Here is a 19,422-nt window from a genome sequence, read left to right on the forward strand (position 1 = left end):
CAGCATTTCAAGGCCAATTTAGTACAGAGATTATTCTGAAAGAGTTTTCATGCTTTTGTTCATGCAGGACACAAACTTTATTGTACATGAATTTATTGTACATCCGAGTTTATGGTCACATCAATTGTTATGTGTAGGAAGGATACAGCCAAAGAAATACCTTTATGTCTTTATATTGGAGGTGCAGCAGTGCTATGGTGGAGGCCTTGAGGTTAAGGAAGCAGACGTGTGACTGGATAGTTGCCAGCAGAAATCCTGGACCATCTGGGAAAACTTGAGTGTGTTGAGGGACTATAAGAATTTATCTCCTCCCTCAGTTAGGTTGTGTTTTTAGATTAATTACAGAAGTGGGGATTAAATGTTGACTTTATTCAGCCACTGTGGAAATCCACTAGAACGAAAGCATGTCTCCCCCCACAATCAGCAAGACAATTGCAAGGAAGGTGTATAAAAAAAAAAAGTAGCGATGCATCAAGAAATTGGCTGTTGACCAAAGCTGGACAATTATCAGGCTTATTGGTGCTGACTGGTGACCGACAGACAGGAAACTCAAAAATCCAGTTTTGTTTTCTTATCAGTGAAAGTCAGAGGAAACAAAGTTGTAAAAAGCTTTAAAATCAAACTATATTTTTAATAACTTGTTAAAACGTGTCTGTGACTCATTTAGGCTGAGTGAGATGGTTTTATCCTTTTAAGCTTTCAACATCTATTTGTTATGAAACATGCGGGATTCGGAAATGTTTCTAGCATTTGGAAATTTCAGAGGTAAGATAACAAAGAAAAAACCGAAACCAGAGTTTGTCCTGAGGAGGCACATGCACATAGTTCAGGTGGGTGACCTAGAGGTCGTCCCAAGGAAGCACAGAGTTCTGGATGACAACCCAGAGGTTGTTCCGAGAAACCACAAAGATAGTGGCTGGGAAATTGTCCAAAGGAGGCATAGTGTTCTGGTGGTCATTGGGTCCACGAAAGGAACCTAAGAGTTCCATTTAGCAATGGCTGGGGCTTGAGATAGACGAGATGTAGAAGCTGACCAGGACATAGATGGTGCAAGAGGTGGGCGGCACAGGAGGTCTGTGTGCCAGTGGCGAGGGAGAGCTGGGTCCGGCAACTCTTCCGCTGGAACCCTCGGTGGAGCACTGGAAAGAGGTGCTGGGGCCACTGGAACCCTCAGAGGAGCCCTTGAGAGCAGCACTGGGGCTGCTAGAGCCCTCAGTGGAGACCTGCATAGCGGCTTTTGAGCCTCTGGAACCCTCTGACAAATCCTGCAGAGCGCCATTGGGGCCACTGGAACCCAAGGAGGAGCCCTGCAGAGCAGTTCTGGGGCTTCCACAACCCTCAGAGGAACACTGGTGAGCAGTGTTGGGACCGCGGGAACCCTCAGCAGAGCTTAGGAGAGCATCTTGGATGCTAGAGGACAAAGCTCAAGAAAACGGAGTGGATTGCGGGAAAGTCTCTCAACAAAGCTCGGAAGAGTGTCTTGGATGCCAAGGGAACCATCGATGAAGCTTGGCGACAGGGACGTTAGACAGAGAGAAGTCCACCTGGACCCTCTTGTTGAAGTACTCGGGATCAGGAGATGGAGGCATGGCCACTTTGACCCCCCCACCGGAGAACTCGGGATCAGCAGATGGAGGTGAGCCCACCTGGAACCCCCCACCAGAGCAAGAACGAGAGTCGGGTTATCATCTTCCACCACGAAGAACCCAGGAAATGGGAAGTTGAAGCAGGTTGCCCTATACCTCCTCAGAGAACATGGGTTTAGGAACCCAAGCATAAGTGGAGTCGTAGAAGACTGAATAGGAGGTACAGACGGCAGCGATGATGATGATGATGACTGTTGGAGAATCTCCACCCACACTACCTGTTAATTCCACTCAACCTCCTTCAACAGCTCCTCAAAGCCCTGAGGAGGAAGGAGAGAAATCCATATGCACACCTGATGAACGTAATCAGCTGCTGAAGATAAATGCTGCCAGGGTTTTCAAGGCTGGGCCACTGTCACAGTAAACCCTCACTATAAGTGTACATTTGTAGAAGTCATTAGAATAGGAATCTGCTAGGTCCAATTGGCTGGATCCTTCTGTCATGGCTGTTGGTTTTGAGAGGGACACAGTGCTCATATAGAATGGCAAAAGAGTTCTTTACTAATAAAAACAGAAAACTTACAAAAGGTGTGTCAAAGGAAAACAAGACATAGAGCAAGCGCAGAGAAAGAGGCAGACTTGACAGAGAAACAGATTACATGGCAGCTGAACGGAGTAAGGGGAAGATCTAGCGAAGAACAATGAGAACCAGAGAGCTTATATACTGAGGGTCGAGTGGAGAGTGACATCGAATGCTGGTGAGTTAATCATTGGATTATGTGGAGCAACTGAAACAGAAGGAATGAATGGAGACTGAGGGAGGGAGACTAACATGGATGGAGCTAAACTAAGATGCAAAGAAACTCTCTAACCAAGGGGAAAAGTCTAGCAGAGATTTAAAAGAAGTAAATTCAAATATACATAGAACAGAACACCATAATAAAATAGTAAACTAAACACAAAGGAATAAACTAATAAGGCAATACATTTCTAATAATAATGAATGCTTATTATGGCATGAGCTAAAAAAAAAACACAAATAAATAACAGAGAAATGGTGAGAGCACAAATGCAAATGAAAACCAGAGTCTAACACCAAGGATCCTGACATTTAGTGCTTCAAGGAATATCTGATTCACAAGAAATAAGTAATGCAGATCAATGCTTTACAAATTGGGATCGGTGCATCTCCAAAGCAATACCTAATTGAATATAAAGTAATTTAAGATGTATCTGGTGATGCAGGGATACATTCTATAATAAAAGTAGACTATCCTAAATAAGGGAGCTTTACTTGTATAAACAAGTAAAGTCCTCTCTACTGTTTGTAGAATCTATATTTCAAAAAGGGTTTCAGAGTGATTTCAGTAATCGCTGCGTGACAAGTTTCCGTTCTGTAATAAGTGCTTACATTAGCACAGAATTTAACTATACAGGGTAAAATTTTACTTAATATAACAAGTCAAATCTATAGATGAAGCACTGATTTTTACTTCTAATACAAAAGAAACAAATATGATCTATCCTCTAACAAATTCTAAAACATGGAACTTCAATTAGCCCCTTTCTTAAAAAAAAAAACCATCCAAAATCTGAAACCATTAAATCAGAAAGATATTTACAGCCTCTTCCTATTTGGAAAAGCTTCAAAATAGGAGCATAGATATCAAACATCAATCTGCCAATACATCCGCATCTCTCTCTGACATTTCTTTAATGCACTCTTTTTAGGGTCTCCTTCAGTCTTTCTAAATCATGTTGTCTGCATCTCTCTGTCTCTGTCAAGAAGTCCTTCTCTCATCGTCTATTTCTCTCTATTTTCAAAAAAGGTCAGGGCTAATCAAAGAGAGCTGCAGTTGTGTATATATCACAGTGGATTCCAATCTGCAAAAAAGCGCGCTGAGTTTCGCTCTAAATGCTGACGCTTGTTTATCCTGATTAAATCATTTGCAGATGATCAGAAAATGAAAGACTCATGGGTATTTCGAATATAGATGACACTGTGGAATTGTGTTATTTTCTGTCCCTTTCTGAAAGTAAAGATCATTGTAACAAAATGTGCCAAGAAATTTGAGTAATTTAATGTGTTGAGAGAGGTGTCTGAAAAAGAGAGCAATGAGGGTTAAGTTTAAATCTGGTTTGTCTGGGACACAGTGGAACATACGAGGGGAACGGAAAAAAAAGACATCTGTGAAAAGAAAATTTTAGAATCCGTGTGTTCGTTTGAAGTTTCCATATTAACCAGAAAAGGAAGAACTTACCCTATTCATTGAGCAGTCAGTTCTTAACCTGACAAAAGAAACAGACAATTGTCATAATCCTGAGTTGTTTTGTGTCTTTGTGCACTGTTTTCTAAGCTACAATATGGCACCATCGAGATTCTGTCATACTGTTTTAAATCACAGTGAGAAATTCTACATTGTTGTCATTTGTTTGTCTCAGAAAGACAACACCAATATATGCTCACCTTCATCCTTTCCTTTTCTTGTCACCTCCATAATATATGTGAAATTGTCCATCGAGCTGAGCTAAAGATTTTTAGGAAAACTCCACAATAATCTAAGTATCACTTGTTTACAAAAAACACGTTTTGTTGAAATTAGATTCTTTCTTCAAATTAAATTAATTTCAAATAATGGCTGTGCAGTTCACAGAAGAATACTGTATCCCAAAGACAACAGTTTTGTAATCTTAGAACTGTGGCTGAAAAGATTCCTCGAATAATTTGAGTACCTCGATTACTAAAATTCCTTCAGGCAGATCTTCTGCCTTGAGACTTTGTTAAATTTTCTTTAACTATTCATTGCACTTTGTTCCAGCTGGATGATTATTTGTGTTGCACAATGCTCTCACTTCCGCTAATAGCCTACGTTGCTGATAAATGGATGCCAAATGCGGTTATAAGCACAGAGGAAACAACTGAAAGGATCAAAAGTGTGGGATCACTTTAAGCTTTACAGAAAAGAAAGTACAACACAGTGTGTGTACTGCTAAACTAAATTAGCATTCCACAATACCACGTCCTCAATGCTGCAACACCTGAGCAGGAAACATCTGCTGGAGTAACGCCTCAAACCTCATCCCTCTGAGTCAATTCACAATTAAGTCAAAGGCTCATTATCAACTTACGTATCGAAAACACCCTAGAAAGACATATTTTACTGATTGATTACTTCGGTAAACAACAGATGTGTACACAAAAGGAGACCACTTTTGTGCACAAGGGGGGGAAACCGACAGTGATGTCTGATATATGAAATGCAATGTTTATTATGCCAGAATTTAAATTTACTGCTTATCTTTTCGATAGGTAATGTATAAGTTCTTTTTCTCAGTTTTTGTTCTAAAAAGACAAGTGTGTAACTTGGCACTTGAGTACCCTCCAAGCTCTTTAAAAATCCAGAATGCAATATGCAAGTGACACTTGATGCAATTGTTTGTTTGTGACTATTTTTATTACAGAAGCTGCTAGCACTGTATTGATGTTGTCAGTCAGAAAGGGCTGAGCTTTTGACATATTAACGTTAGACCTTTTTAAGCTACAGATCCATTATTTGCTACAAATGTTCAAGGGTATAATAAAGACATGCTATGTTATTGCATTTTAAGCTACGTTATTTTTTTCAGTTATTTAGAATTCCATAATTTCTTTTCTTGCATTTTCTCTTTAGTATATTTCTATTAATCATAAAATATGCTTAAGTAGTTAAATGGAAAATCTGCAGAATCTGCCACTTTTTTATCTGATTTCTCAATTAATCATCAGAATAATTGATAGAATACTCGATATAATACTCAAATACTAAAATAATCATTAGCTACAGTCCTACTTATAACTTAATTATCCAACAATCAGACATATTAAATTTGCAGATGAAAACAGAATGAGAACTATGGAAACCTTCTATGGTGTCGAGGTATACTGCATATTATCCTAATAGCCTAAATTAGTCAGGCTAGAGGCATGAAAAGAAAGGAGAGATGAGGGACAAATGTGTGAGAGCAACTATGGACAAGCTAGGCTTCATCTACTATCATTAGCTAATGGGCTGCTAAGTAAATCATTTTGGAGGATTAGAAGCGGAATTAAAATGAGCACAAACTGTGACAATTCAGCAACCAATAAAACATTAGAAGGAACTTGAACAACAAAGTCTGTGCAGCAATTCCTTTATTGACTTATTCTTTCATTTAATTGCCTTCATTCATTTCTTTAACTAAAACAACATGCATGTTAGAAATAGCTTTTCTCTATACTGCCAAAACAATATCAAAGAGTTTTGGGTACATTCCACAATGACTGAATTGTCAGAGTGTTAACAAAATAATATTGGCGTTTAATCCTGATGGTTTCTAATCCCCATTGGAGTCAATAAGGAAAATGCAGCATAATAAGTAAAATTTCAATATTACTATTTAATACTTAAAAATATTTTGTTACAGATTTTGTAAGATGCTTTATGTCACTCCACAATCTTCCTCACACTGTTCCATTTTCTGCTAAAAATTAAAGAGTGCATAATTGTACTTGATTGTCTATACTTGTCAGGACTTATGTAGTGGAGGAACCCAGAATGTAGACGGACAGGCAGCATGATGGTAAGTAGAAGATTTTAATCTTAAGAAAAACACAAACTCATTCGTAAGAGAAGGCAGGAACAAAACGGTAACAAGACAGGCATTGCATGATCCTTAACCAGGGTGGCATGATCCGAAATGTTTCCACGAGGAATGTACAGAACAGAGGTGTATATATGGAACAAGAACCAGGTGGAAAGAGGAGACTGAATGCTAGGTGCAGGTGAATCAAATAAGGTTAATTGTCAGACAGGAGAGAACAAAACGTGGCTGGAGTAAAACAGAGACTCTTGAATATAAACTAATAGAAATACAACTAGTAAACCATGAAACCAGATCCACAAAAAACCTAACTTGGCAAAACATGAACTAGAATACTAAACCTAAAGCCTGACCAGGAAAATAATAAACAGTAGCATGATTCAAAACCTATAAAGAATAATAATAACAATAAGAAGAACCCAAAAACACCCACAAATCATGACAATACTATTTTGTAAAAGTGAAAAAAAAACCTGCTATTTGCAGTATGGAAAATATAAACAAATGTTAAAGACTTTAAAGTTGGAAACCCTACTGCTCATTGAAACAATACTTTTTTCACCTGAAAAGGGATTTAAATAAAAGTAAGTTTCTGAAACGCTTGCAAATAAAATGACAAAAAAGAATCAGTTTCACAAAGATTTAATCTTTGCTTTTTTGTCATGTTTCAAACTAAGTGTTATCTTTAGTTATATGCTTGTTTTAGTTGACATTTCACGTTGGGCCCTTTTTCTAGATTCTTGAAATATTTTATCTTGCATGGGCTTTGTTAACAATTTGTGGGGGAAAATTAAACAGAATATTTTTGTATACCTTTGTCTTTGTGCCTCACTGCATGGGCCCTGACAGTTGTGTTTTGTAATGTACTGTATACCAACAAATAGGTCTGTGTTTGAATGTTTTTCAATAACCTTGCTGTATATATAGTTTGTAAGTTTTATTTGTCTGCTAAAAGAAAATACTAGTATTGCAAAGAAATTTGTGATCAGCAGATATTCTTGTATAAAATGACTGGAACTTGTAAAAGGGACTAATAAAACCAATGCTGCATTGGCCTTCCAGACATTCAGTTGCACTCTGTTACCATTATCTGTTTAAGGTCATCGGCCTGGAGTGAAATGATGTGGCAGGACCATCAACTACATCACAAAGACCTGCCAATAAACCGCTGTAATCTGCACCAGGATTATGATTTGCTAATAAACACAGTATGAAACTTGAACAGAATGTATGGCTCCCATGTTAAAATTTAACCATGTCTGCCCATCTTAACCAAGCAGACGCTGTATAATTTCCTTTCAGGTTAAATAAGGTATTACATTTTTATGACCCTGTCAATAAATTGCAGTCTCTGACCTGTCAAGCACAGCAAATACTGGGATTTTTTTAAAACAAATTCAACAAGCCAGTATTCATTGAGAGAAAACATAACTAAACACTAAAACTATCATTTACACCTGGGCCCAATAAGAATATCAATTTTTTATTTAATCTATCCAACTTTCTCTTAATTGTGCCTGCTTGGCATAATCCTGCCCCAGGTTCCCCTAATATACATGACCACTTCCTTCTGACATGTCCTCACGATCCATCTCTGCACAAGAACAAGGTTCTCAAAACAAATAGTATCCTAGATTCTTTACAAGCCTTAAAACCTAATACCTCTAAATTGTGCAGAGCATATGAACAATTGTTATGATGTGGGTTCCTATGATTTATAGCAATATATAGTGAATGTTAACCCTGTTCAAACCAGTCATTGTAACCAAAGAATCAATATAATGTTTTAATACTAATTTCAATTTAAGAGTGTAAACAAAGTTGATGCTTCTCGTGTGTACCTTTACAAAGAAACACATGCTTATGAAAACTTCACATTAAAAGAAAGCACATTCCTTCAGTTTGTTATAGTCACAAAAAAAGTAATTGCAGCAGTAAACTTTTTATAAACTGTTTGCAGGTATCAAATTTTAGGCCTGTTAAACAGTTATAAAGTTGATTTTCATTCTAAGGATGGTTCATAAATGCATTTACATGCTGCTACCATAATCCAGTGGCTGCACACTTAAGAATTAACACTTTTTTTTTTACAAGCCACAGTTGTTTCATTAAACCATGCGTGAGAGCACAGAAAAAAAGAGGCTCCAGTTTCTAAACTCTCAATTACCTCCTTTTTTTTACCCTTTTTTTTTTTTTTTTTTTTACATCAAACTAGACTCTGTTTGCTTGGCCTGGCTGGAGCCTTTCCAGTTTTTCCTACTTGGTTCCATGGGTCTCTGTCTTCTCCACTTGAAAATGACACCATGAATACCAAGCAGGCATCCAGACGCATATGCATGTACATACAGTTCACACGCACAACAAACCCTTGGTTTCTCAGTGCATTGCTGGATATATCAGTGTTTAAGCCTGGCAACCATTTCCCTTCTGTTTCTTTCTGAGTTTGTGTATGGTGTATAGTCTATTTAAAATAACCATCGACAGAAAATCAGAAAGTTTTATAAAATTCCTTTGTAATCTCATGGGTATTTAAAAATATGAAAATATGAACAAATCATAACTTTCATGCCAGCAACACAGCCACAAAAAAAATGACTTGCAATTGTGTCATTTGGCCTTTTTATTAATCTGCACGCATTGTACAGTAGATTTGTAGAGCCAGTGAGTCCACGTTTTTCCCTTTGCTCAATAACTGGTGGTCATTTTGGCCTCGTTTACTTCTATAAACATTCTTGCAAAGTGTGCCGAATGAAGTCTAGCACTGTCCTAATTAAATAACTAAAGAAAAAAATGTTGCAATATAATTTAAATATGGTATGTATATCTTAAACAATCCCAGTATAATATATTCTGTCAACGGTAACTGGGACACCCAAAGAACATTAGAGAAAGTCTAATGAAAGCCAGGATGGTCTATGTTTCGTATGTACAACCTTGAAAGCTGAAGTTTAGACTCATTTTACCCTAGGGCATATGTCCACTATATTTTTGTTAGTTCAAGGTCCACCTTTGCCCTTCAGAGTTTATGCCCAATTAATACACACATTGCTCCTTGATAAATATTGTTTCAGGTGGATGCAACAGCTGACTGTGTTAAATGACAAGGGGCTCCAAAGGTCCTGTGGCTAATCTCCAATAGACATCCACCAAAGGACTCAAAAGTTAGAAACATCCAACAAGCCCTCAATTCTTGACCTTTTCTGCAGGGACAATTTTCAAATAAATCGATAATGTTAGAAAAACTTTTTTTAGTCAATGTTCTCATTTTTGATCCATTTCAAATCCTTGACAAAGGTAAGCACTTAGAGGTTAGCAATACTTCTCTGTACATCGACAAGGGTACTCCACTGGTGCACTTTCAGTTTTCTTACAAAAACAATCCTTGTAAATACTGATGAAGTATTTAAAGGTTCTTAATGTTCATATGCCAAAGCTTAAACCTCAGAAAAAAATCTCTGACAGTGGATTTTGGTTTTTAGTTGTAGATAACACATTTTTCCTCAGAGTTACAAATTGGAAATATAACACAAGTTGGTGGACAACCACTGCTGATTTCTAAACCAAATCCTCCTGCTGCGTGGATGTCAAGCATAATGGCAGATGCTGCTCCCCTTCCAAGTGCTATTGTATCTCCTAATTATCTGAATGAAGACACTACTCTATCAATATATCCTCTGACAAGAGACACAGAATTTCATCCTGTGGTATATTTTTGATAAGCATCTAAACACAAAAAATATTTAAATCTCTGGTAGATTTAAATTTAAAATAATTTTTATTGAACAGAGAAGTTTGTTTCTGATAACAAATAAGAAGTCTCTCAAAAGATTATAAAACAAAATGTAAAAGGAGTATCAGTTTTGAGCAACATATTGTATCTGTTTGTATTTACATTTTATTCTAAATATAGGGTCTCAAAACTTACTTACGGTATATTCTACTCAATGATCAAAGAAACAATTGTATTACAGCAATCAAATCATTCCTATAATTGCTGGCCAGGTTTTTGTGTGTTTTTACTAGTATTTTGATGATTTACCTTTGGTGAGCTTCTTGCCATCGCCGTAATCTTTAGCTCCCTCAACAGACTGTCTATCAGATTCTAGTTGGGACCCTGGCTGAGGTATTCAGAAATGTCAATACTGCTTCATTTCAGAAGAAACCAGGGGAAAAAATAAAAAATGTTTTAAGCCTAAATCTGCTGGGGGTATAAATAACTATCTGGTTAACTGGAGCTATAAGAAATGGCAAGAAATTACTACTAATGCTTACCAGCATTTTTGTAGAATAAGTACTACAAAATGGCAAGAAATAATCTGCAGCACACATTTAAATTTAAAGTCTTACAGTGAAAGCACACATTTGTGAAATGTTGTTCCTATAAGAGTTGTCTTTGTGCTGCTAAGATAAAAGGAGATATGACATGATAAGTGTTTTTTTATATATTAAATCTCCCCCAAAATCAGTTGCTCAACATAAATGTCATGACAAACATGCATGAAATTTAGAGTAAGACAGATCCATGATGGAAAACCTGAATTAAGTGTAAAAACTAAAATGGTCCTTGAAGTTGCCCCCTTACAACATATTTATGTTTTCATTTTGGCAGCTGACTGACTATGGTAAATTTAAAAAATAAAACTAGAAGGAATTCAACACAGTACTTAAATCAGTTTTAACAAAGCTAATTATTGATAACCCAACAAAAGCACAAACTCTGTATTTCATTTGGTTCATAAAATACTACACAAGATTTAAGACAAAAACAGTTGGAGATTTCTAGCTGATGTATAAGTCTTAAACTGAAAACTTATAGTACTGTCAACTCCGAGTTGATTTATTTTCTGTTTGTTTATATATTTCTCCAAACCATGGCTCTCTGCCTAACAATAAAAATTAAAAATCAAGAATATATTGTTAAATAAAAACACAACTTTCACTATAGATTTAACAACATAATTCCACTGTAAAACCTGTATTCATGTGGAAATATGAATGAACTATAAGTTATAACCACATATAACATAAGGCATATGGTAGTAATCATACCATGTGAAATTCAAAAAATATGTGGTTTGATATTTGACTCCACTGCATCATTCTCAATGACAAATAATATGGTTGTCAGAATCTAAACAACAATGATGAATTTAAGATGCATTGCCAATTTCAGAACACTTGGACAAATGTTTTATTTGACTAAACATTGTTTTTCTTGGATTAGTTTCAGCACTGCACAAACATTAATGAAGCGTGCAGGATATTTTGTAACACGAGGGAAAAAAAATCTCACAGACCACAAGCAACCAGGAAAGGCTTCCCAATAATTACACTTAACACTGACAAGGTATATGGATTAAACAAAGATGTGTTAAAAAAAAAGCTTAGATGCTTTGGAGCAAACCATTAAGGTCTCTGATTGGGGTTTTATTAGTGTATACTCACCGTAGCAGTAATGAGTGGACCATGGTTCTGTGCGTAGAGCAGTGCTCCATTAACACGCCCTCTGACCCCCAGAATGGCTAGCTCCAGGCTGTGGTGGCCAGCCATTGCAATGGTTAGTTTCTCCAAGAAGCTGATATATATCCTCCAAGGCTGATCCAGCTCGGACATACTCGCTAAGCAGCCCCGCATTACATTCAAACAGTAGCCAGCACAGGGCTTAATCAGTGTCAAGCCTCTGCAGTGAGAGCAGTACACCATCTTTGCCAGACCTTTTACACAATCTCTACTGAAGTTGACATGTTCTGTTGCGTTGATGACCTCTAGTCCTTTATTCAAGGCGAGACCCAGTTGTCTGCCAACCTCCAACAGCTCAGCCAGTTCCTGAGCCATGATGACAGGATAATTCCCAAAAGGTTTCACGTCCTGCCTGATCATACGCAGGCAGTCTCCAAATGTGCTGCTTGCTGTAACACTCCCTTCAATGCCTGGATTTATGAACCGTGTATACACAAGAGGGAAGATGTTATTAAAAAATCTGTGAACTGTCAACTCAACTGAGACGTTGGCTCCACGCAGAAATAGGGAGAGTGAGGAAAACAGTTGATTCACATGGGGCAAAGCCTGATGGGATAGGGACGAGTAGGTTCCCTCCAACAGTGAACTTAGATGACCTTGAGAGAATGACAGGAGGTACTGAAACATGTCTGCAAGGAGAGGAGAAAATAAACAGAAAGAAGACATAAGAATCATAAAAAACAATTTAATTGTAATCAGTGAATTTCAACTTTGTATGTCTTTTGGAAATTAAATAAAACTGAGTTGAATTTACAGCAAATATTTCAAACTGAAAAAGATTAACTCAAAATGCAACATCTTTTAAACTTTTGTCATCACAATGTTTGATCACAAATGCCCTCTATAAGATGGGATGTTTGATTTTACAAGAAAGGATAAGTGTATTGAAGTTTGTTACTTGCTCAGACTACTTACCGTTCTTCAAACCTGCTATCATCACAAAAAGAAGGTAAATGGACTGATGCTAAAAGGTCCGCTTTATGACACTGACATACTGATACACTGACTGATAAGCAACACTGACTGATAAGCAACTTGGAAGTTATGTGCCTTGTTCAAGTCACTTTGACATTTGGTGGGGAAAGCAACCATCCAGTTGCCACACGAATACCGCTGCCAACAACCCATAGCCAGTCCACAAAAAAGTAAAAGAAAGCCTCCACAGAAAAATATTTATTTATTTATTTATTTTTTTTTTTTTTTTCTTTGGTTCAGTGTGTGTTGCATTAATTACTTTAAATAAGTCCATATGACTCTTTTGAGACAAAATGTTGTCTAACTCTATCCAAACATAGAAACCTTCTGCAGACAAAGGCTGATTGTCTAGTGAGACAACATAAAACCTAAAGTTTCATCTGTTGGAACTACCAGCAATATGTTGCTTGTATTCCATGTCTGTTGTGGAGATTGCAAGCTTAATTGTCATGTTATGTAGCCTGTTGAGCTGATTCTGTAAAGAATTGAATTGAATAATTGCGCTTTGGATTTTCTGTGACAAATGTGATATTATAGATCTTAATTCATGCTAGAAATTAATATTGTCAGTTTTTTGGTGCACTGTAAAGTATTGAATCAAACACTTTGAAGAAAGATGCTGTAAAGCTTTACACTGCCTTAATGGCCCCAATGAGTAGTACATTGCTAAGAAATTCAATTCAATTCATCAGTCAGTCATTTTCTACCGCTTACTCCATACTGGGTCGCGGGGAAGCTGGTGCCTATCTGCAGCAATCTATGGGCAAGAGGCGGGGTACACCCTGGACAGGTCACCAGTCCATCACAGGGCAACACACAAACAACCATGCACACAGTCATTCACACACCTAAGGGCAATTTAGAGTGACCAATTAACCCAACATGTCTTTGGACTGTGGGAGGAAGCCGGAGTACCCTGTGAGAACCCACTCATGCACGGGGAGAACATGCAAACTCCATGCAGAAAGACCCCGGCCGGGAATCACACCCAGGACCTTCTTGCTGCAAGGCAACAGTGCTACCAACTGAGCCACCATTCAGCCCTTCAATTCGTCACATCATCTCAAGCCTCTTCACAAAAGTCAGGTACATACATTCCAATTAATCCTAACCATTGAACAGTGCAGTTTCAATGTAAAACACTTGAGGAGATAGATGAACTGAAGGTAAGTTTTTGTTTTAGTCTTATCTTCTATTACATTAAATTCTCTGAACATAATAAAGTCCCATACTAAATGTTACTTTAGATTTGATGAAGTCTTTTAGAGATTGCGGTAAAAATATTCTTCACCACATTTAAAATTATTGACCCTAGTGGCTCCTGGCATTGTCTCCTTGGAATACACCTTGACCCCTGTTAGTACAAAAAATACTGCTGATGGAATAAACATATTACTTAATTTATTCAGATCATGTGCTGTTCTCACTTTTGGACATACGATCTTACTTAATGTAGACCTGACCACATGCGGCAAACATCGATCATAACACTTAAGTCAAGTTTATTATTCCATGCAACATTTTTCCCGATTTTCTCGCATTTCACATCAAACTGGCACACTTTATTATTGCGTTTTGTATTTCTCTACTAGAATAAAATGTAAATTGGTTATTTTACATTGCAATTTAAAACGATCTAATGGCTGTCCCTTCCAAACCTGCCATGTTGTTATACCCCTACAAACTTTCGCCTGACATGCCACTTCCCATCATACAGTCTTCTCTATGCATATACAGGGGTTGGACAATGAAACTGAAACACCTGTCATTTTAGTGTGGGAGGTTTCATGGCTAAATTGGACCAGCCTGGTAGCCAGTCTTCATTGATTCCACATGGCACCAGTAAGAGCAGAGTGTGAAGGTTCAATTAGCAGGGTAAGAGCACAGTTTTGCTCAAAATATCGAAATGCCCACAACATTATGGGTGACATACCAGAGTTCAAAAGAGGACAAATTGTTGGTGCACATCTTGCTGGCGCATCTGTGACCAAGACAGCAAGTCTTTGTGATGTATCAAGAGCCACGGTATCCAGGGTAATGTCAGCATACCACCAAGAAGGATGAACCACATCCAACAGGATTAACTGTGGACGCAAGAGGAAGCTGTCTGAAAGGGATGTTCGGGTGCTAACCTGGATTGTATCCAAAAAACATAAAACTACGGCTGCCCAAATCACGGCAGAATTAAATGTGCACCTCAACTCTCCTGTTTCCCCCAGAACTGTCTGTCGGGAGCTCCACAGGTTCAATATACACGGCCGGGCTGCTACATCCAAACCTTTGGTCACTCATGCCAATGCCAAACGTCGGTTTCAATGGTGCAAGGAGCGCAAATCTTGGGCTGTGGACAATGTGAAACATGTATTGTTCTCTGATGAGTCCACCTTTACTGTTTTCCCCACATACGGGAGAGTTACGGTGTGGAGAAGCCCCAAAGAAGCGTACCACCCAGACTGTTGCATGCCCAGAGTGAAGCATGGGGGTGGATCAGTGATGGTTTGGGCTGCCATATCATGGCATTTCCTTGGCCCAATACTTGTGCTAGATGGGCGCATCACTGCCAAGGACTACCGAACCATTCTTGAGGACCATGTGCATCCAATGGTTCAAACATTGTATCCTGAAGGCGGTGCTGTGTATCAGGATGATAATGCACCAATACACACAGCAAGACTGGTGAAAGATTGGTTTGATGAGCATGAAAGTGAAGTTGAACATCTCCCATGGCCTGCACAGTCACCAGATCTAAATATTATTGAGCCACTTTGGGGTGTTTTGGAGGAGCGAGTCAGGAAATGTTTTCCTCCACCAGTATCATGTAGTGACCTGGCCACTATCCTGCAAGACGAATGGCTTAAAATCCCTCTGACCACTGTGCAGGACTTGTATATGTCATTCCCAAGACGAATTGATGCTGTATTGACCGCAAAAGGAGGCCCTACACCGTACTAATAAATTATTGTGGTGTAAAACCAGGTGTTTCAGTTTCATTGTCCAACCCCTGTACATTCATGTAAGTTTGTGTATGCATGTGCTAAATGCAACACTCCTCTCTGGGGTGTGATCTAAGCTTAAAAGCATGACAGGACATGAAGGAGCAGCACCAACTGTACAGACACTGAGACCTGAGAACAAGGGTGCCAGGACACGCACAATATTCCCCAATACAACCACAAAGTACACACACACACCAACATACACAAACACACGTGCACACCAACACACACCCACATGCACCCCTCCCCCCCACACACACATATACAAGCAGACATTTCTAAAATAAGATCAAACCTACACCGACTCCCAATCCTACATACAATGCTAACAGCTCACCAAAAGTATAAATCACGTACTTTTGACTCAAATTACCATATGTTACCACTTTCACATTCATTTATAAGAGTCATTCCAGTGTTGATTCTACTTCAGCTCAGAGCTTGTTAGCAAGTGTGTGTGTATGTGTGTGGGTGGGTATGTACTTCTGTGTGTGTACTTCCATGTGTGTGTTAATGCTTTTGTGTTTTTTGCATTTGTCCTGCCCCTCCCAGGTCACAGACAGAAGGATTACAACAGTCATGTCCTCACGAACAGCTGCACTAATATGAGTACTGTCTGTGACACACAGGGACTCCCCATTTGCTGGTAAAAGTCACAACTTATTTGTGAGCCCCAGAAAACACCATGGAAATTACACTCACACGAGATGGTATTGGAACAATGTAAAGGCTAAGGACAGATATAAGCCAAAGGCATGTGAGAAGAAAAATAGAGGTATAGAATTTAGGCTCAACTGAGATATGAAAGGGGGTAAATAGTTTAGAAATAGTGAAAATAAAGATTCACAATAAAAAAACAATATAAAAAAACAAATGACCAAAAGATTATAAAGATGATATATCCATCCAACCTTACTGTCTTTGTGTAAATTGTACTAGTATGTACTAGTAGATGTCAAAGCTGCAAGGGTCATCACCTGCTGTTACAACATAACAGTTAGTTTAGTTATACAACACTAAAGAATGTTAATATAATTATAAGGCTCTGAATCCTGTTACATTTTGTCTCTGTCCTCAACAAGTCCATGTTTCAACTGGGATACAGATTTTTTTTTTAACCAACAGGGTGGCACATATGTGAAAAAAAGAAAAAAAAAATGTCAGAGAGAGGGAAAGCCAGGAAAATATAAAAAAAAACACATCAGAACTTTTTAAACAAGGAATAACTACTGTACAAGACGGCTCCACCTTGTGAACATGCTGACATCTGGATCCATTTGGCTCTTGGCCTGGAGCACTTCCCTGTCTCTCTGTGGATTTTACTTCAAACATGTACTTCTGAAGGAAGGAGGGACATGTTGTTACTTTAAAGATTTAGATTTTCTTCTGTTTAAATACAGGAAAAACAAACAAGAAATAGTAGGTTCCGAAAACAACTTACGCTCCCTGAAGGTGAAGATTAAGGCATAAAATATAACATTGGTGGGTGGCCTGGCTGAAACACCTGTATTTACACCTGCTCAGACATACACATGCTGACAGTGTGAGTTGTCTCTCAGGTCAATGATAACTCTAAAATCCTCTCTGGTGAAATCCTGGGATACACCTAATTATTTTCCAGTTGTGAGCAGAAGTCATAGAGGACAATAATGCTAGTTAGTGGCTTGCCAAACTATTCATACTGCTTAAATGTTTTTGACATTTTCTCTTGGTACAATCAAAAACTTCAGTGTATTTTATTGGGATTTTTTGTGACAAACCAACAATTGTAATTGTAAAGTGTACTAATAATATTAAATAATAATAGTAATAATAATAAACAGTTTTTAACCCTCCTTACCAATATGTTCTGAAAACTGCGCCGGGCATTTGCATTCAGCTCCCTTATACTCTGATTCCCCTAACAAAATCCATGCCAAGTAAATGCCTTTAGAAGTAACCTAATTAAGTAAATGATTTATTTATTTATTTAATCTTGGTATAAATACTTATGTGAAGCCCGCAGAAGTTTGCTAGAGGACAGCAGTGTACAAACAGCATCATAGAGACTAAGACAGGTCAGGAATAAAGTTGTGCAGAAGTTTAAAGCACTTTTAAGCTCTAAAAAAATATCCAAAACATTAATCATCTCACAGAGGATTGTTCAGTCCATCATCTTGAAATGGGGAAGAGGTCGGATTTAAGTCGCAGACATGTTTCTGTCTTATAGGTTGGGGGTTGGTTACGACCCCTTGTGGTTGGGCTGGGCATTTGCCTTTCATGTGCAACACTGATTGCTCATGTGGGACACCTGAGGACCTGGTAAGGCTCTGTTTCTTCAAAACCCTGACTTGATTTTAAACCTTAGTTTTGCTGAATACATTTATATTTGAGAACTCTTATACATGGTGTGGCCTTTGAGCCAAGTCATAACAGTGGTATAACTGCAAACCTACCAAACAATAAAAAAAAAAAGCAATAAGAAAGCTGCACTGGATTTGTTTAAGTTTGCTTATTTGGTTTGTTTGGAGCAATGCTGTTTAAAGAGTCTAACAGCTGCTGGGAGGAACTACCTACAATAATGCATTGTATTACACCCCTACATGTATTCTGAATCTGATCCTCACACGGACAATTTATCTGATATATTAGAGATTAAAACCATAATAATAAATAAGTGCTCATAGATTTTATAAAGGTGTCTCATGACCAAATTTATGCACTGTTTTGTTGTAGCCTTTATACATAATAAGTTTCATTTTCCGTTTAGTATTGTTCAAGTTCATGTCTTAATAAAGTACAGTATATCATTTAACTGATTCATCAAAACATTTACTGTTAGAAGAAAATTTCAGTACTAATTTGCTTGTAGCTAAAAAGGTTTTCTTTTGTCTAAATGTCCTTTCATAATAAAGCACTTTATTGCTTTATTAAGACTATAATTTCAGTTGTGTTAAATTGCAGCTGGTGTGTCATTTGGCACAATGTAGCAGTCATCTCAATATGACCAGTCACCAAAGTGTATATATATTGAAACTATGTTAAAGTCCACACATAATTCCAATTGAAAACGTGTGGTCAGACCAGAAAATTATTGATCACAAACGCCCTCCATCCAATCTGACTTAGATTGGTCTGCCTTACAGCCTCCACTAAAATGTTTTCACCCTGAATTTTTTTAATCAGAGTCAGGTTTATTTGCCAAGTTTGTGCGCACAAACAGAAATTAAGAAATATTTCCTATAAAGTAACATGCATTTTTACAATATTTTAATAAGCTTAATACATCCATTAGCTGACACAAAATGTGCTTTGTTCACAAGGAATCTAAAATGAAATAATTATAATCTGTTTTTTTTTTATTTTGTGGTTTTTAGTTCACAAAGTATTTTTGTAATGCTCTCTACCTGACTCGCAGATCTGTCCTGTCATTCTGCAAGTCAACCGAGAGCTCCAAAACATTTGTTTTAGGTTCTTAGTACCATTGTATGAAAGTCATTTGGCTCGGATTGCTCTCTCTGACCACCGTGCCTAAATTTGGATGTGACCACATTCATTTTAGAGAAGCATCTGTTGGTAGCTATCCTTACGCTTTATTGTTTCCCGTCTATGTTTCTCTTGGGAAATGAAAGATGGTTAAAATGTGGTCACTGTGCATGGGGCAATTATCTTTCATTTCAATGAAAGTCCGAAAACACGGAAATTACAAGCACATATTTTCAAAGTTGACAATTTCAGAATAAACT

The 19,422-nt window shown here is 37.7% G+C and overlaps 1 protein-coding gene across 6 annotated transcripts in view; it reads right to left on the reverse strand.

Annotated features, from left to right (window-relative positions):
• Window positions 1–19,422, reverse strand: part of gpc5c (glypican 5c) — a 151,860-nt gene that overhangs the window by 91,848 nt on the left and 40,590 nt on the right. For all 6 annotated transcript variants that reach the window (XM_047369090.1, XM_047369087.1, XM_047369088.1 and 3 more), the window contains exon 3: window positions 11,652–12,355. In XM_047369090.1, the coding sequence (XP_047225046.1) occupies window positions 11,652–12,355 (704 nt within the window). The remainder of the gene's footprint in view (window positions 1–11,651; window positions 12,356–19,422) is intronic.

This window comes from Girardinichthys multiradiatus, chromosome 6 (genome assembly GCF_021462225.1).
Source record: "Girardinichthys multiradiatus isolate DD_20200921_A chromosome 6, DD_fGirMul_XY1, whole genome shotgun sequence".
Classification (NCBI taxonomy): Eukaryota; Metazoa; Chordata; class Actinopteri; order Cyprinodontiformes; family Goodeidae; genus Girardinichthys; species Girardinichthys multiradiatus.